The following is a 20,236-nucleotide window of genomic DNA, read 5'->3' as shown; positions in this document are numbered from 1 at the left end:
AGTGGTGAATCTGTGGAATTCTCTGCCCAATGGAGCAGTAGGAGCTACCTCAGTAAATATATTTAAGACAAGGTTGGATAGTTTTTTGTATCGTAGGGGAATTAAGGGTTATGGGGGGAAAGCAGGTAGGTGAAGATGAGTCCATGGCCAGATCAGCTATGATCTTATTGAATGATGAAGCAGGCTGGATGGGCCAGATGGCCTACTCCTCCTCCTATTTCTTATGTTCTTGTGTCCTTTAAGAGGCACACTACATCTTCCTTTATCTCAAAGTGACCTAGTTGTTTCGTACTCTTTACATGGATCTTGCTATCCTCTGTCTCCCACTTCAGTAATTATTTATGCAAAATACTCACTTAGAATCTTGACTGCATCCTCCACTTCACTTCTTTATCCTCTCCCAAGTTATCGTCTTGCTCTCTATGTATATATAGTGTTACGTACCCCGTAACTGGGTTGCCAAACCAGCAGAAATGGACCACTTTGTTGGAGTCTGGATTACTGGAACTAAGAAAGTTTAATTAAAGAAATAAGTAATACAGTACTCTAATCGTAAGGATGTAAATGCAACAGGTTAGCAATGATAAAACACACATGTACACAAAACTAGGGTAATAGGAATCAAACAAGCTCTATCGCAGTCTAGGGGTAAAATGATCAGTCTCAAGTGACGCAGAGTTCAGTTCAGCTTAGTACAGTTAGCAGTAATCGCTGTTGTGCCGTTGGAGAGAGAGAGAGAGCAAATGCAAATTTCGATTCAAACAGACCTTTGATGTTCCTTGCAGTTAGCTTTTGGGCGAGCCTTTTTTAATATCTTCTGAGGTCACAGACTGTGACCCCTCCGTTCTGGATACGATCGTTCTTCCGCGGTGAACCCGGCACCCAGGCAAGGAGGGACACACACACCAGGTTCCCGCCGATCGTACCTTTTCACCCTGTGCGTCTATGGTCGGTCCTGCGACCAGACCTCCAAACTCCACCAACTTGTGGGGGTACACCGCTTTTCCAGGGCCTTGTTATCTCGTGGTGTCTGTCATGCCTTCGCGAACCTGTTCCTTTTATCCCCCTGCTGGGGTATCGCCTGTCCATCGAACTTCAAACAGTTCAGGTTCAAAGCAACCTGTCTGTCAATACTCGGAACTGTGTCTCTTTTCGTTAATCTCTCTCCTCTCTCATTAACATTTTGACCGCTTCTCCCTTTGTCTCTCTTATCTCTCATCAGCATCAATCTTCTGATAACTTGGTTTTTCGTCACACTCCTACCCTTCAAAGGATTGTTACCAGGGTAAAAATTATAGGCATGAATACATTATTAGATACACACTACTATACAAGGTCATCAGCTATTCGGCTAGTACAGAGAACTTTAAGTTGTCAACACCTTGACAGACAGTCAGCAATCACCTTTCCGTTCCTTTTATATGTGTTATTTTCATAATCCTCTAAGACCAGGCTCCAACTTAGCAACCTTCATAGTGGCCAAAAGCACTAATGGGTTGTGATCAGTGTAAATTCTCAATGGTTTTCCGTCCCGGACAAAGATAACAAGGGTCATCCCACACAAACTTAGCATTCTTTGGCAAGAGCTTAGTAAGAGGGAGGGTAATATTCGCAAAGTTTTTGCAAAGCTTCCGATAGTACCCTACCATCTCCAAGAACCTCCTCAGGGCTCTCTTGTCTGTCGGGGTGGGGACTTCAGAGATAGCCCGCACCTTAGCCTGCATCGGTGCCAGCTGTCCCTGTCTTACCACGAATCCCAGATAAGTGATCTTTCCGTGGCTGAATTCACTTTTTGCGAGGTTCACTGTCAGGCTTGCTTCAAACAGCTTTTTAAACAGCTCCTCCCACGTGCCACTCCAGAACACTAAATCGCCAATATACGCTTCTGCGTTCTTTAGCCCTTTTGTCACTGAATTAATCATCCTATAGGGGTGTTGCTCACTAGATTGACCTGACCTGATGTGACAACAACACCATGTCCCGGCTCTTTGCATCGCTTTGGGACATCAGGACATACGTGTGCATACCGGTTAATTAGCTGTCTTAGCGGGTCGCTCTGTTCGGGGGTTAAGGGAGAGACCTTATCAGCAAAGCTGGCCAAAACAATAGACTTCTCCCACCTGGTCGGCACCCTACTTATCTTTTCAAAATGGGTTTTCCCCTTATCAGGTGGCACCCTAGCCTCATTAATTTTCGTGATAACACCAACAACTAGATCTGTTTTCTAATCGTGGTAAGCTTTTAACATGTTAATAGCCTGTAACTGTGTTAGCTCATGTCTACAATAGTCAATCGCATCCTTCCTCTTGTGCGGCCAGTAAAACTCTTTTATGATTCTATCCACTGTCTTCCTCACCCCAAAATGTCCACCGGGGCTATCGTGTGGGCCACGTTAAGAATCTCATCCCCATAAATTTTCGGCACCACCCCCCATTCCTCATCTGCGGGCACGGTACTTGGTCTCCATTTCCTCCTTAGTACTCCCTCCTTCGCATAATAGACCACTGGCTCCCTTTTTAATTCTGCTTCAGAGAGAGCTGTCTCCGCCAAAACCATCAGCTCCTCGTCTCGCTCCTGTGCCTGTATAAATTCCTTCCTTGCTAATGATAAATCTATCTTAACTTCCGTTCCACTACGCTGCTTCTCACTTTCTAACCCCTCCTGGTACAAGGCTGGTAAAAATGTCTCCGCTAAATCTACATTCGCTTCGGCAGCTTTTCTGGACATGCGCCGAGTCACTGCGCAAACGGGATAAACCTGTGAGTCCATGGGTGGGGCCTCAATCCTGGCAGGTTGGCTTGTCACTTTTACTGCTGGGTACACCTCTCCGCCGGCGAGGTCATTACCGAGTAAGACCTCCACGACTTCCATCGGTAGTTCGGGCCTCACCCCGATCGTGACCGGTCCGGAGACCAAGTCACTTCTTGTATCTGGTGCAAAGGTACTGCTTCAGTCCCTTTCCCAATGCCTTTTAACACCCTGACCTCCCCAGTCTGGGTCTCTGAACTAAAGTCTAACACACTCTTTAATATCAATGACTGACAAGCTCCAGTGTCTCTCCAGATCCGTACTGGAACTGGGTTTAACCCCTCCTTCACCGACACCAAGATAAACCTCTCGCGCCCTTCCTGAACTTTATCAGACCTCTTCTCCCCTAGCGGTTTGTTTACCAGCTCAATACAGCCAGTCGGAACTGTCGTTTTTCCTTTCCCTGTCTCCTTCTTTAGGGCAAAGCACCTGGATGCAAAGTGTCCGGCTTTCCTACAATTATAGGATACCACCCCAGGAGACTTCCTACCAAACTGCTCCCGGTCTTCCTTATCCTTCTCACTAGACCCCGGCTTACTTTCTGACTTTTCTGGCGGACTCTCCCCGCCCTCTTGACTACCCTTCTGGTAGCCTTTACTCGGGGTAAACTTCGCTTTGTGCGTTAACGTGTATTCATCTGCTAACTTAGCTGTTGTGGCTAAGATGACTGCCTCTTTCTCATCTAGGTAGGGTCTCATAGCTTCAGGGACACAACCTTTAAACTGCTCAATCAGTACTAGCTGTAGCAGTCTGTCATAATCCCTATTGACCCCTTTCGAGGCGCACCAATGCTCACAATACATCTGCATCTCACGGGCAAGCTCTAAATACGTGCGGCCCCACTGCTTCCTCGCATTCTGGAACCTCTGCCGGTATGCCTCCGGGACCAACTCATAAATCCTGAGTATGGCCTCTTTCACCACATCATACCTCTGGGCATCTTCTGCGGACAAGGCCAAGTAAGCTTGCTGGGCTTTTCCTTTAAGTACGCTCTTAAGCAAAACAGCCCACTTATCCCTCGGCCAGTCCTGACTTGCAGCAACTTTTTCAAAATGAAGAAAGTACCGATCAACATTAGCCTCCTCAAATGGGGGAAATAGCCTAACCTCCTGGGTCACCCTGAACCCTCCACCTTGGTTTGGCATGGGCCCCTGCGCTAGCGTCATCTTTAACTTCTCCAGCTCAAATTCCCTTTCCCTCTGTTTCTCTCTCTCTTCTCGGTCCAGCTGTTTTATTCTCTCTTCTCGCTCTAACTGCCTGTCCCTCTCTTTGTTCCAACTGTTTTACCCGGAACTCGTGCTCGAGTCTCAATTTTTCAATCTGCAGCTGTACTGCTTCTACACCAGGTTTTCCCATAGATACTACCTCCAGCTCCCCTTGGGGAAACACACCTTTAGATACATAATGCTCTATGATAGCTCTGTGCATCTCCGCTCTCCTCATTGTTGACTTCCCCTTAAAAAGATTCAACCGTTTGGCCACAGTTGCCAATTCTGATTTCCTGGCATCCTCTCATGCCTCCAAGGTTGGCGCCTTTAGAAATTCCTCAAGCTCCATTTCTGCTGTCTGCCCTTTCTTTCTTTCGGGATTTTAACCCAATCAATTTACCCAGTCCCAAATTTGGCGTTCAAAATTGCGGACGAGATCCCCACTTATGTTACGTACCCCGTAACTGGGTTGCCAAACCAGCAGAAATGGACCACTTAGTTGGAAACAACAGGAATTCTGCAGATGCTGGAAATTCAAGCAACACACATCAAAGTTGCTAGTGAACGCAGCAGGCCAGGCAGCATCTCTAGGAAGAGGTACAGTCGACGTTTCAGGCCAAGACCCTTCGTCAGGACTAACTGAAGGAAGAGTTGGTCAGAGATTTAAAAGTGGGAGGGGGAGGGGGAGATCCAAAATGATAGGAGAAGACAGGAGGGGGAGGGATGGAGCCAAGAGCTGGGCAGGTGATTGGTAAAGGGGATATGAGAGGATCAGGGTGATATACTGCATCCGGTGCTCTCGATGTGGCCTTCTATATATTGGCGAGACCCGACGCAGACTGGGAGACCACTTTGCTGAACACCTACACTCTGTCCGCCAGAGAAAGCAGGATCTCCCAGTGGCCACACATTTTAATTCCACATCCCATTCCCATTCTGACATGTCTATCCACGGCCTCCTCTACTGTAAAGATGAAGCCACACTCAGGTTGGAGGAACAACACCTTATATTCCGTCTGGGTAGCCTCCAACCTGATGGCATGAGCATCAACTTCTCTAACTTCCGCTAATGCCCCACCTCCCCCTCGTACCCCATCCATTATTTATTTTTATACACACATTCTTTCTCTCACTCTCCTTTTTCTCCCTTTGTCCCTCTGACTATACCCCTTGCCCATCCTCTGGGTTCCCCCCACACCCTTTTGTCTTTCTCTCTGGGCCTCCTGTCCCATGATCCTCTCATATCCCCTTTACCAATCACCTGTCCAGCTCTTGGCTCCATCTCTCCCCCTCCTGTCTTCTCCTATCATTTTGGATCTCCCCCTCCCCCTCCCCCTCCCACTTTCAAATCTCTTACCAACTCTTCCTTCAGTTAGTCCTGACGAAGGGTCTCGGCCTGAAACGTCGACTGTACCTCTTCCTAGAGATGCTGCCTGGCCTGCTGCGTTCACCAGCAACTTTGATGTGTGCCACTTAGTTGGAGTCTGGTTTAACAGAAGCTAATAAAGTTTAATTAAAGAAGTAAGTAACACAGTACTCTAATCGTAAGGATATAAATGCAACAGGTTAGCAATGACAAAACACATGTACACAGAATTAGGGTAATAGGAATCAAACAAGCTCTATTGCAGTCTAGGGGTAAAATAATCAGTCTCAAGTGACGCAGAGTTCAGTTCAGCTTAGTACAGTTCACAGTAATCGCTGTTGTGCTGTTGGAGAGAGAGAGAGAGCAAATGCAAATTTCGATTCAAACAGACCTTTGATGTTCCTTGCAGTTAGCTTTTGGGCGAGCCCTTTCTAATGTCTTCCGAGGTCACCGACTGTGACCCCTCCGTTCCCGATACGATCGTTCTTCCGCGGTGAACCTGGCACCCAGGCAAGGGCGGACACACACACCAGGTTCCCGCCGATCGTACCTTTTCACCCTGTGCATCTATGGTCGGTCCCGCGATCAGACCTCCAAACTCCACCAACTTGTGGGGGCACACCGCTTTTCCAGGGTTTCGTTATCTCGTGATCTCGTGGTGTCTGTCGTGCCTTCGCAAACCTGTTCCTTTTATCCCCCTGCTGGGGTATCGCCTGTCCATCGAACTTCAAACAGTTCAGGTTCAAAGCAACCGGTCAGTCAATACTCAGAGCTGTGTCTCTTTTCATTAATCTCTCTCCTCTCTCATTAACATTTTGACCACTTCTCCCTTTGTCTCTCTTATCTCTCTCATCGGCATCAATCTTCTGATAACTTGGTTTTTCGTCACAATAGAATACCTTAGGATTTTAAAAATCCTACTTGCCAAGGACTTTTCATGGCCCCTCCTAGGTCTCCTATTCACAAACCCCCCTTTCTATTTTCTTTATACCTTCAGAATGTGGGCACGTGGCCAAGTGGTTAAAGCATTGGACTAGCTACCTGAAGGTCGTGAGTTCGAGCCCCAGCCGAGGGAACGTGTTGTGTCCTTTGAGTAAGGCATTTAATCACACATTGCTCTGGCTCGACACTGGTACCAAGCTGTATGGGTCCTAATGCCCTTCCCTTGGACAACATTGCTGTCGTGTAGAGGGGAGACTTGCAGCATGGGCAACTGCTGGTCTTCCATACAACCTTGCCCAGGCCTGCGCCCTGGAGAGTGAAGACTTTCCAGGCGCAGATCCATGGTCTTGCAAGACTAATGGATGCCTTTATACCCTCAGAGGATGCACTTGATTTTAGCTTCCTATACCACATACATTCTTTTTCTTTTTCACTAAATTCACCAACTTTCTCAGTATTCAATGTCACCTTGTCATGTTTTTTTTTTACTGGAACTTGCCTGTCTTGTATTCCGTAGAGTTGTTCCAATTCCTGCCCAATACTCTTGTGAATTGCCCTGCTCCAGTTTAATACACTTCCAAAAGAGCCATACTTTATGTATAGCAGAGCTTCCCAGCCCATGGTCCATGGACCCCATGGTTAATGGTAGGGGTCCACAGCATTTAAAAGGTTGAGAACCCCTGATCTATTGCCATCTTAAGTTTAGAGTTGTATTCTCATACTGAAAGGCCAGTGAGTTTCGGCTTATTTCCCAATACTGGATTCAGTAAGGCCCCTTCCTGTTGGACTATCGATATGCTGGTTTATGAAGCCTGATTAATGCACCTAACAAGTTCTGTCTTGTTCTTGCACCAAGGAGATTCCAGTCAATATTGGGGGAAGTCAAGTTACCCATATTGACAACCTTGTTGGTTTTACACCTTTCTCTAAACTGTCTGCATCGCTGTTTCTCAATTTCCTAGTGGCTAATAGAAGGGTGGGTTGTCCCTAATACAATTCTGTCTGTGATTGCACCTTTCTAATTTTGAGTTCTTTGCATATGGATGGCTTGCCCAGTCTGTGTCCCCTTTGAGTGCAGCTGTGATATTGTCCTTGATTTATAGTACAACTTCCCCTTCCCTTTTACCTCTTGATCTTTTAAAGACATTGAAATCCTGAAACATTAAGCAATCCTGGCCTTGTCCTTCTCTCAACCAAGTCTTTGTTATGGCCACAGTCCCATGTACTGATTCATGCTCTTAAATTTATCACCCTTGTCCCTAATACTCCAAGCATCAAAATAAATGCTAAGAATATTTGGGGTAGGAATGCAATTAGAATAGGTGACCAGTATAAAGAGCTGAGAGGGTCGGTTGAGGCAAGAGGTGATAGGCAATAGGAGGAGCTGAGGAGAATATAATGGGCAGTTGGAGCCTGGTGGAGGAGGGGAAGGAGGTGGACTTGGAAGATGGTGCTTATGAAATGAGGTGAGGGAAGAAAAGGACGTCACATGGAGCTGGATGAGGGAAGAGAAGGAGAGGTTGAGACAGATTATCACCTTACAGCCTCTGTCTCCACTTTGCCCTCTACCCATCAAGTTCCACTTGAAATGCATACAAAATGCAGGAGGAACTCAGCAGGTCAGGCAGCATCTATGGAAGAGTATAGTCGACGTTTCAGGCTGAGACCCTTCCTTGGGACTGGAGAAAAAAAGATGAGTCAGAATCAGAAGGTAGGGGGAGGGGGAGGAAGAAACAGAGTGAGCGGTGAAACTGGGAAGGGGAGGGGTGAAGTAAAGAGCTGGGAAGTTGATTGGTGAAAGAGATACAGGGCTGAAGAGGAGCGAATCTAATAGGAGAGGGCAGAAGGCCATGAAAGAAAGCAAAGGGGGAGGAGTACCAGAGTGCAGGCAAGGAGATAAGGGGTGGTGAAAGGGGAGGGGGGGTGGCTATTACCGGAAGTTTGAGAAATCATTGTTCATGCCATCAGGTTGGAGGCACACTCCAACTTGAGTGTGGCCTCATTGCAACAGTAGAGGAGGCCATGGATTGATATGTCAGAATGGAAAGTGGAATTAAAATGGGTGGCCACTGTGCAGTCCTGCTTTTTCTGGTAGACGGAGCGTAGGTGTTCAGCGAAGCGTTCTCCCAATCTATGCTGCATCCTACCCATATACAGGAGCCCTCCCTGGGAGCACCAGATACAGTAGATGACCCCAATGGACTCACAGATGAAGTGTCACCTCACCTGAAAGGACTGTTTGGAGCCCTGATTGGTAGTGAGGGAGGAGGTATAGGGGCAGGTGTGGCATTTGTTCTGCTTGCAAGGTTAAGTGCCAGGAAGGACATCAGTGGGGAAGGACAAATGGAAAAGGGAGTCATGTAGGGAGTGATCCCTGTGGAAAGTAGAAAGTTGGGGGGGGCAGTGGTGGTGGTGGAAAGTTGTCCCACAGCCCCTTTATGAGATCATTCTGTTTCTACTTATCATCCCCTGGCCCCTGTCTGCCAAGTTCACCCTTTTACCTCCTGCCCACCTGGCTACATCTACTCATAATCCTCCATACCCAGTTTCACCTATCAGTTGACTCACCCCTCCCCTTTATACTAGCTGCTTCCCCTATAGACTCTCAGCACTGATGCTGCTTCTCAACTTGAAATGTCAGCCATACCTTTGCCTATCCAGATGCTGCCTGACCTGATTTATTCTAACAGTTTATTTTTTTTGTACTTAAGCATAAAAATTATTCTAGATACTCCAATACATACTGTAGATAGCCAGAGATATTAGCCAGGGTGGGAATAGCTTGTATAATGGGGCATCAGGTTTGATGCGATTGGAGGGTGTTGGTGGTATGCTACTTGTGGAATGCCCTGCCAGGTGAGATGGTAGAGATGGATACATTTTAGAAACTTTCAGATAGGCACATGGATGATAGGAAAATGGAGGGCAACATAGGAGGGAAAGGTTAGATTGTTCTTAGAGTAGGTTAAAAGGTCGGCACAATTTTGTGGCTGAAGTGCCTGTGCTGTAGTGTTCTATGTAGAGTGCTTTGCAGCAGAACCCAAGTGTGAGATGACGTCAGAATGGTGTCCTCTGCCCAGATATATTTACCTGCTTCATCATTAGATTAGAAATGGATCTTTTTTGATGATTCCACAATAGATCATTTCTTAGTATACAAACTAGTCTGTGCCTGCATTCAGCAAGACCTAGACAACATGTAGGCACAGGCTGATCAGTAGCAAGTATACACATGTGATGACAAACCAAGTTATCAGAAGATTGGTGCTGATGAGAGAGATAAGGAAGACAATGGAGAAACATTCAAAATGCTAATAAGAGAGAAGAGAGAGATTAACGAGAAAGAAACACATTTCAGAGTATTGACAGACCGGTTGCTTTGAACCTGAACTGTTTGAAGTTTGGTGGACAGGCGATACCCCAGCAGGGGGATAAAAAGAACAGGTTCGCTAAGGCACGACACCACGAGATCACGAGAACGAGGCCCTGGAAGAGCGGTGTGCCCCCACAAGTTGGTGGAGTTTGGAGGTCTGGTCGCGGGAACCAACCATAGACGCACAGGGTGAAAGGGTACGATCGGCGGGAACCTGGCGTGTGTGTGTCCGCCCTTGCCTGGGTGCTGGGTTCACCGCGGAAGAACGGTCATATCCGGAGCGGAGGGGTCACAGTCGGTGACCACAGAAGACATAACAAAGGGTCCGCCCGAGAGCTAACTGGGAAGAACATCAAAGGTGTGCTGAATCAGATTTGCATATCTCTATCTTTCTCTCTCTCTCTCCAATGGCACAACAGCAATTACTGCCAACTGAACTAAGCTGAACTGAACTCCGCGTCACTTGAGACTGATCATTTTACCCCTAGACTGCGATAGAGCTTGGTTGATTCCTATTACCCTAGTTCTGTGTACATGTGTGTTTTATCATTGCTAACCTGTTGCATTTATATCCTTACAATTAGAGTACTGTGTTACTTATTTCTTTAATAAAACTTTATTAGCTTCTGTTAAACCAGACTCCAACTAAATGGTCCACTTCTGCTGGTTTGGCAACCCAGTTACATAACATAAGTGGGGATCTCGTCCGCAATTTTGAACGCCAAATTTGGGACTGGATAAATTGATTGGGTTAAAATTCCCGAAAGAAAGAAAGGACAAACAGCAGAAATGGAGATTGAGGAATTTCTAAAGGCGCCAACCTTGGAGGCATTAGAGGATGCCAGGAAATCAGAATTGGCAACTGTGGCCAAATGGTTGAATCTTTTTAAGGGGAAGTCGATAATGAGAGCGGAGATGCACAAAGCTATCCTAGAGCATTATGTATTTAAAGGTGTGTTTCCCCAAGGGGAGCTGGAGGTGGTATCTATGGGGAAACCTGGTGGGGAAGCAGTACAGCTGCAGATGGAAAAATTGAGACTCGAGCACGAGTTCCAGGTAAAACAGCTGGAGCGAGAAGAGCAGGACAGGCAGTTAGAACGCGAAGAGAGAATAAAACAGCTGGAGCGAGAAGAGAGGGACAGGCAGTTAGAACGAGAAGAGAGAGAGAAGCAGAGGGAAAGGGAATTAGAGCTGGAGAAGTTAAGGATGAGGCTAGCGCAGGGGCCCATGCCGAACCAAGGTGGAGGGTTCAGGGCGACCCAGGGGTTAGGCTGGTTTCCCCATTTGAGGAGGCCGATGTTGATCGGTACTTACTATATTTTGAAAAAATTGCTGCAAGTCAGGAATGGCCGAGGGATAAGTGGGCTGTTTTGACCATACTTAAAGGAAAAGCTCAACAAGCTTACTTGGCATTGTCTGCAGAAGATGCCCAGAGGTATGATGTGGTGAAAGAGGCCATACTCAGGATTTATGAGTTGGTTCTGGAGGCATACCGGCAGAGGTATGAGGACGTGAAGGTATAAGGACCTATCTAGATGAGAAAGAGGCAGAAACCTTAGCTGCAACTGCTAAGTTAGCGGATGAATATGTGTTAATGCACAAAGCGAAGGTTACCTCGAGTAAAAGCTACCAGAAGGGTAGTCAAGAGGGCGGAGAGAGTCCACCAGAAAAGTCAGAAAGTAAGCTGGGGCCTAGTGAGAAGGATAAGGAAGACCGGGAGCCGTTTGGTAGGAAGTCTCCTGGGATGGTATGCTATAATTGTGGGAAAGCCGGTCACTTTGCGTCCATGTGCTTTGCCCCAAAGAAGGAGACGGGGAAAGGAAAAACGACTCCGACTGGCTGTATTGAGCCGGCAAACAAACCGCTAGGGGAGAAGAAGTCTGATAGAGTTCCGGAAGGGCGCGAGAAGTTTATTTCGGCCGGATTGGTGTCGGTGGAGGAGGGGTCAAACCCAGTTCCAGTGCGGATCTGGACAGACACTGGAGCTTGTCAGTCACTGATCTTAAGGAGTGTTTTAGACTTTAGTTCAGAGACCGAGACTGGGGAGGTCAGTGTGATAAAAGGCATTGGGAAAGGGACTGAAGCAGTACCTTTGCACCAGATACACTTAAAAGCGACTTGGTCTCCGGACCGGTCACGATCGGAGTGAGGCCCGAACTACCGATGGAGGACGTGGAGGTCTTACTCGGTAATGACCTCGCCGGCGGAGAGATGTACCCATCAGTAAGATTGACAAGCCAGCCTGCCAACATTGAGGCTCCGCCCATGGACTCACAGGTTTATCCCGGTTGCGCAGTGACTCGGCGCATGTCCAGAAAGGCTGCTGAAGCAAATATAGATTTAGCTGAGACATTTTTGCCAGCCTTGTACCAGGAGGGGTTAGAAAGTGAGAAGCAGCGTAGTGAAACGGAAGTTGAGGTAGACTTATCATTAGCAAGGAAGGAATTTATACAGGCACAGGAGTGAGACGAGGAGCTGATGGTTTTGGCGGAGACAGCTCTCTCCGAAGCAGAATTAAAAAGGGAGCCAGTGGGCTATTATGTGAAGGAGGAAGTACTAATGAGGAAATGGAGACCACGTACCGTGCCCGCAGATGAGGAATGGGGGGTGATAGTGCCGAAAATTTATGGGGATGAGATTTTTAACCTGGCCCACAAGATATCCCCTGGTGGATATTTTGGGGTGAGGAAAACAGTCGATAGAATCATGAAAGAGTTTTACTGGCCGCACAGGAGGAAGGATGCTATTGACTATTGTAGACATGAGCTAACACAGTTACAGGCTATTAACATGTTAAAAGCTTACCACGATCAGAGAACAGATCTGGTTGGTGTTATCACGAAAATTAATGAGGCTAGGGTGCCACCTGATAAGGGAAAAACCCATTTTGAAAAGGTGAGTATGGTGCTGACCAAATGGGAGAACTCTGTTGTTTTGGCCAACTTTGCTGATGAGTTCTCTCACTTAACCCCCGAACAGAGCGAGCCGCTGATAAAGCTAATTAACTGGCACACACACGTATGTCCGGATGTCCCGAGGTGATGCAAAGAGCCGGGACATGGTGTTGTTGTCACATCAGGTCAGCCTAGTAAGCAACGCCCCTATAGGATGATTAATTCAGTGACAAAAGGGCTAAAGAACGCAGAAGCGTATATTGGCGATTTAGTGGTCTGGAGTGACACGTGAGAGGAGCACATTGTGGCAGTAGAGGAACTGTTTAAAAAGCTGATTGAAGCCAGCTTGACAGTGAACCTCGCAAAAAGTGAATTCGGCCACACGAAGGTCACTTATATGGGATTTGTGGTAAGACAGGGGTAGCTGGCACTGATGCAGGCTAAGGTGCGGGCTATCTCTGAAGTCCCCACCCCAACAGACAAGAGAGCCCTGAGAAGGTTCTTGGGGATGATGGGGTACTATGGAAGTTTCGCAAAAACTTTGCGGATATTACCCTCCCTCTTACTAAGTTCTTGCCAAAGAATGCTAAGTTTGTGTGGGACGACCTTTGTTATATTCGTCTGGGACGGAAACCACTGAGAATTTACACTGATCACAACCCATTAGTGTTTTTGGCCACTATGAAGGATAAAAACAAAAGGTTGCTAAATTGGAGCCTGGTCTTAGAGGATATTAAAATAACATATATAAAGGGAACGGAAAATGTGATTGCTGACTGTCTATCAAGGCGTTGAAAACTTAAAGTTCTCTGTATTAGCTGAATAGCGGATGACCCTGTATATTAGTGTGTATCTAATAATGTATTCATGCCTATAATTTTTACTCCAGTAAAAATCCTTTGAAGGATAGGGGTGTGATGACAAACCAAGTTATCAGAAGATTGGTGCTGATGAGAGAGATAAGGGAGACAATGGAGAAACATTCAAAATGCTAATAAGAGAGTAGAGAGAGATTAACGAGAAAGAAACACATTTCAGAGTATTGACAGACTGGTTGCTTTGAACCTGAACTGTTTGAAGTTTAGTGGACAGGCGATACCCCATCAGGGGGATAAAAAGAACAGGTTCGCTAAGGCACGACACTACGAGATCACGAGAATGAGGCCCTGGAAGAGCAGTGTGCCCCCACAAGTTGGTGGAGTTTGGAGGTCTGGTCGCGGGAACCGACCATAGACGCACAGGGTGAAAGGGTACGATCGGCGGGAACCTGGTGTGTGTGTCCGCCCTTGCCTGGGTGCCGGGTTCACCACGGAAGAACGGTCGTATCCGGAGCGGAGGGGTCACAGTCGGTGACCACAGAGGACATAACAAAGGATCCGCCAGAGAGCTAACTGCGAAGAACATCAAAGGTCTGCTGAATCAGATTTGCATATCTCTATCTTTCTCTCTCTCTCTCCAACGGCACAACAGCGATTACTGCCAACTGTACTGAGCTGAACTGAACTCTGCGCCACTTGAGTCTGATCGTTTTACCCCTAGACTGCAATAAAGCTTGGTTGATTCCTATTACCCTAGTTCTGTGTACATGTGTGTTTTATCATTGCTAACCTGTTGCATTTATATTCCTACAATTTGAGTACTGTGTTACTTATTTCTTTAATAAAACTTTATTAGCTTCTGTTAAACCAGACTCCAACTAAGTGGTCCATTTTTGCTGGTTTGGCAACCCAGTTACGGGGTACGTAACACACAATATATACTATAAATTGTCACAGAGTAGTAATTGAATGCCTCATCTAATCTGCACTGGCCTGAATAGATGCAGGGTTAGTATTTGTGTTCAGGGCTCTTGAAAATATTTCTTAAATTCTTATGTTATTTACTATAATCGTTTCGTCTGTTTTTTTGTGTAGATACTCAGAATTTGGATACTTGATCCTGAAAAAGCTTCTTCTACAGAATTGAATAATAAAGCTGAATTTCCTTCCCTGGTAAGAATATAGTACATTATCCTTTTGCATTATTGCACTTGTAAATTAATCAATGATATTTGCAGTTCCTATCCTATTGCCCATGGGACCAAACCACTAGCTTTGTGAATCTGAAGAGACTAGCAAGACAAATGCAAGACCCAGAGACTCTGCCACAGGTATGGCAAGAGGTGAGGGATGGGACAAGTGGGTGGGTAGCTAGAGAGATGGTGTGTTCATTCTGTCCTTCATACTAGGCTTCATTATGCTCCTGAGGCATGATTTTGAACATCTCAGTGCCATCCAAAATGACTATAAGACTTAGGAGAAGAAATAGGCATTCAGGCCTTCGAGTCTGCTCTGCCATTTCTTTATGGCTGATTCATTTCACCCAACCCCATTCTGCTGCATAATGCCCATACCTTTCATGCTCTGATACCGCCTCATTCTTCTCCTCTAAGCAATGCTGTACAAGAGCTTGCCAGAAATCATTTGGGTTATTTCAGTTTTAAGGGCATCCTTAATCCTCTTGCTCTGTCCATCTGATAATTTCTTCACATGACAGTGTTTGTTTCAGGTGTTGGTTATGTGAATAGTGTGGCTTTTCCATCAGACACTGTTGTGTAATTAGGACCTCAGTTTCATGGGCCTTGGTATAAGAGTGGATGCTGATGTTGCTTATTCCACCAACACACACAAAATGCCAGGCAGCATCTATGGAAAAGAGTACAGTCGACATTTCAGGCATAGACCCTTCAGCAGGACTTGTTTTTGATTATTCTAACTGTGTGTTTAGAGGATTTTGTGGAGACAGCTTTGGTTCTATCTGTCAATTTCCTGCAGTCTGAAATCCAGGTATCAAAAGCAAATGGGAGGGCATGGGTTACTGCTGTAGAGCATATGTGTTTAGCGCGAGGTTTGAGAAATTGATTTTTAAACACCTTTTCTTAGGCAGAGCTCGTATACTGAAGACAAGGGTGAATCTCATCCACCTTCACCATCCTGACATTTCCCATATGTCAGGATGGCTCCTGACATATGGGAAATAGCCAATTTTCCTAGGTCTACTTTTTTGAGGGCAGTGTTTTACAAAGGGGAACATTGTTACAGAATAATTATCAGAGTCACCATATGTCACTACATACAACCCTGAGAGAAAGAATCTAAGGGTTGTATATTGTGTACGTATGTACTCTGATAAATTCGACTTTGACCTTTGACCTATAAATTGTTTTGTGGTTACTGAATGAAAGCCTATTTTGCAATATCTTTTGTGAGTTTTTCCAGCAATTTTTTTTTGCGTTTGAAAGATTCCATTGACGATGAGTTAATGATTGGTCTCTTAAGTGCATGCAAATGCAATTCATACCTGCACGCTATAGCTCAAGTATTGAAGTTGGAGTGACTTTGGTTTTCTAACACAGACAACGTAGCTTGAATGGTTTCCCATTCATTCTGTAGATTAGATTCACTTTAGCAGAAAGTTTGTTGGAAACGGAGTGCAGCATTGTGGCAAGTTAGATTTTTTAAGAAAGTACTGGGTTGAGATAGGCACTTGGTTAGGGTCATAGACTATGTCATAGTCATACTTTATTGATCCCGGGGGAAATTGGTTTTCGTTGCAGTTGCACCATAAATAATAAATAGTAATAGAACCAAAAATAGTTAAATAGTAATATGTGAATTATGCCAGTAAATTATGAAATAAGTCCAGGACCAGGTGTCTGACCCTCCAAGGGAGGAGTTGTAAAGTTTGATGGCCACAGGCAGGAATGACTTCCTATGACGCTCTGTGCTGCATCTCGGAGGAATGAGTCTCTGGCTGAATGTACTCCTGTGCCCACCCAGTACATTATGTAGTGGATGGGAGACATTGACCAAGATGGCGTGCAACTTAGGCAGCATCCTCTTTTCAGACACCACCATGAGAGAGTCCAGTTCCATCCCCACAACACCACTGGCCTTACGAATGAGTTTGTTGATTCTGATGGTGTCTGCTACCCTCAGCCTGCTGCCCCAGCACACAACAGCAAACATGATCGCACTGGCCACCACAGACTCATAGAACATCCTCAGCATTGTCCGGCAGATGTTAAACGACCTCAGTCTCCTCAGGAAATAGAGACGGCTCTGACCCTTCTTGTAGGCAGCCTCAGTGTTCTTAGACCAGTCCAGTTTATTGTCAATTCGTATCCCCAGGTATTTGTAATCCTCCACCTTGTCCACACTGACCCCCTGGATGGAAACAAGGGTCACCGGTACCTTAGCTCTCCTCAGGTCTACCACCAGCTCCTTAGTCTTTTTCACATTAAGCTGCAGATAATTCTGCTCACACCATGTGATAAAGTTTCCTACCGTAGCCCTGTACTCAGCCTCATCTCCCTTGCTGATGCATCCAACTATGGCAGAGACATCCGGAGACTTCTGAAGGTGACAAGACTCTGTGCAGTAGTTGAAGTCCAAGGTGTAAATGGTGAAGAGAAAGGGACACAAGACAGTCCCCTGTGGAGCCCCAGTGCTGCTGATCACTCTGTCGGACACACAGTGTTGCAAGCACATGTACTGTGGTCTGCCAGTCAGGTAGTCAAGAATCCATGATACCAGGGAAGCATGCACCTGCATCGCTGGCAGCTTCATCCCCAGCAGAGCAGGGCGGATGGTGTTGAACGCACTGGAGAAGTCAAAAAACACGACCCTCACAGTGCTCGCTGGCTTGTCCAGGTGGGCGTAGACACGGTTCAGCAGGTAGACGATGGCATGCTCAACTCCTAGTCGGGGCTGGTAGGCGAACTGGAGGGGATCTAAGTGTGGCCTGACCATAGGCTGGAGCAGCTCCAGAACAAATCTCTCCAGGGTACCGCTGGGGCGCGGCGTCTTCGGCATAGGGACGGGGAAGGATGTCTTCCACAGTACAGGAACCCTCCAGAGCCTCAGGGTCATGTTGAATACATGGCGAAGTACTCCACATAGCTGAGGGGCACAGACTTTGAGCACCCTGGTACTGACACCATCCGGTCCTGCAGCCTTGCTTGGGTTGAGACGTTTCAGCTGTCTTCTCACCTGTTCAGCCGTGAAGCACACTGTGGTGGTTTTGTGTGGGGGAGGGGTATAGTCATGAGAGCAGGTTGGGGGACTGGGAGGAGGGGTAGGAGGGGAGAGTGGAATATGTGTTGGTTGGGGGCCGACAACAGATGGCTCATGTGGGGGATGGGCAGGGGTCACAATGTCAAATCTGTTAAAGAACAGGTTAAGTTCGTTGGCCCTGTCCACACTGCCTTCAGCTCCTCTTTTGCTAGTTTGCTGAAACCCAGTGATGGTCCTCATCCCCCTCCAGACCTCTGTCATGTTGTTCTGCTGGAGTTTCCACTCAAGCTTCCTCCTGTACTTGTCTTTAGCCTCCCTGATCCTGGCTTTCAGGTCCCTCTGTATTGCCCTCAGCTCCTCCCTATTTCCATCTCTAAATGCCCTCTTTTTAGCATTCAGGATGTCCTTAATGTCCTTTGTCACCCATGGTTTGTTATTTAAATAACAAAGGACAGTTCTTGTCGGAACATTGCAGTTCACACAGAAGTTATTGTAATCAGTGATGCACTCTGTGAGCCCATCAATATCCTCTCCATGTGGCTCACAGAGTGCCTGCCAGTCTGTCACCTCAAAACAACCCTGGAGCGCCTCATAAGCCTCCTCCAACCATTTCCTCACTGTCCTCGAGGTTGCAGGTTTACTCTTCACCAGAGGCACGTAGCAGGGTTTTAGATGCACCAGGTTGTGATCTGACCTTCCCAGTGGGGGGAGGGGAGAGGAGCTGTATGCATCCTTAACGTTAGCGTACATTAAATCCAGAGTCCTCTCCCCTCTGGTTGTACAGCTCACACACTGCGTGCAGTGTTCTAGCCATGATAACCTGGTTGAAGTCACCCGAGATGGTAATAAGGGCACTCGGGTGCTGGGTTTGTAATCTGGCTATGACGGTGTAATTGATGTTACACGCCGACGTCGGGTTGGCAGAGGGAGGGATGTACACAACAACCACAATTGCATGCGATATTTCCCTTGGCAAATAATATGGCCGGAGTCCAACAGCAAAACGTTCAATATCCGGGCTACAGACATGTTTCTTGATCGTAATATGCCCAGGATTGCACCATCTGTTATTTACCAGAACCGCCAGCCCCCTCCTTTGCACTTACGGCTCTCAGTGCAATTCCAGTCGGCTCGAACAGTCTGGAAGCCCTCTATGGAAACGCTTTGATTGGGTATGTCCTCGTGCAGCCATGTCTCAGTGAAGCACATGAAACTGCTCTCCCGAAATGTTCTCTGACTCCTGACAAGTGCAGTCAGTTCGTTGATTTTACTCCCCAGCGATCTCACATTTCCCATGATGAGAGAGGGGAGACACGGCTTATAACTTCTCTTCTCCATAAGCCTCTGTTGTCTCGACCAGTCTTCCCTCGCCTTTTTGATCCCCCTCTGCATCCTCTATGTGACATAAATAGAAATCAATTTGTATTGAAAGATGATGCTCTGGAGTCCCTCCACAACCGATTTCTGTGAACTCAAAAACAGCCACTTGTAGTGTTTGGTACTGTTTGCTGCATTCAACTTGCAGTTATTATTCAGCTTATAGAAAGAGGCAGTTGAGGAGTACCTGGCAATGAGTTTCCCCCTGGCAGATCTGACTGTCATCTGTTACCACAGTAACACTTGTTTTATTTTCTTGAAGATGGTAATCATTATATTGTCTTCTCTGGAATATCTTCCACTTTTGAAATGTGGACGATCAAAATAAGATACCAGAAGTTTTGGTTATTGAACCATGTGATCATGTGAGTTTCCCCTGGGTGTTCCAGTTTCCTCCTAGGTCCCAAATAATCTAGGGATTAATGGTTTAATTTATCCCTGTTGTGTAGGTTAAGTGGTAGGATCTGAGGGGAGCTGATGGGAATGTTGAGAAAATAGTCGTGGCATTAGTATAAATGGTTCTTGGTGGTCAGTGCAGTTTCTGTGCATCTTTACTCTAATACATTTAAAATATCCAAAAGAGTAAAGACACAGGTCATCAATGCTGGGATCTGGAGTGAATAATAAACTACTGTAGAAAGTTAGGTTGGGTGGCGTTTGTTAGTGGAAGAGTGGAATTGAGGAACAGGAATTGTAGATCTTTCGGGCTGAGATCTGCATAATGACGCTTCCAAAAATTATATCATTATGTTTCAATTGGGACACATTGGAACCAGAACATTTTGGCCCCATTAAGCAGATGCCCCAATTAGCTGAGTTTCATGGAAATAGTTTAAAAAGGTATAAAAGACAAACTGCCACTTAACTGCATAATAAATTTTGTATTTAAATGAAATACTGAACCATTTAGAACACTATTAATACTACTACAGCATTATAAAACTATTAGTTACTGAAAGTTATTGATGGAGGTGTATGCTGGTGTGTTCTTGTGATTGACTATAAATAAACAAAATCAGCACTGACACCTAGTGCAGATAATGGACTGCCTTCATCCAATGCTATTGACAATTGCATCCTCCAAATCTTCATTTTCATTGATACACCCTATCCTTGTTATACGCGTCTTCAGACAATGCGGATTCACAGTTATGCGAGGAACCTACTTCTACCAGCTTCTCGTTATATACGTCCAAAACTGTTATGCGAGGAGC

General features: G+C 46.2%; 1 protein-coding gene across 1 annotated transcript in view; it reads left to right on the top strand.

The window, feature by feature from the left end:
* Nucleotides 1-20,236, top strand: part of LOC134350209 (cation channel sperm-associated auxiliary subunit epsilon-like) — a 132,290-nt gene that overhangs the window by 11,723 nt on the left and 100,331 nt on the right. Inside the window, exon 5 of the mRNA XM_063055196.1 lies at nucleotides 14,505-14,582. Within this exon, the coding sequence (XP_062911266.1) occupies nucleotides 14,505-14,582 (78 nt within the window). The remainder of the gene's footprint in view (nucleotides 1-14,504; nucleotides 14,583-20,236) is intronic.

The sequence above is a fragment of the Mobula hypostoma genome, chromosome 8 (assembly GCF_963921235.1).
Source record: "Mobula hypostoma chromosome 8, sMobHyp1.1, whole genome shotgun sequence".
NCBI classification, from domain to species: Eukaryota; Metazoa; Chordata; class Chondrichthyes; order Myliobatiformes; family Myliobatidae; genus Mobula; species Mobula hypostoma.
This window is presented reverse-complemented; position numbering and strand designations above follow the sequence as displayed.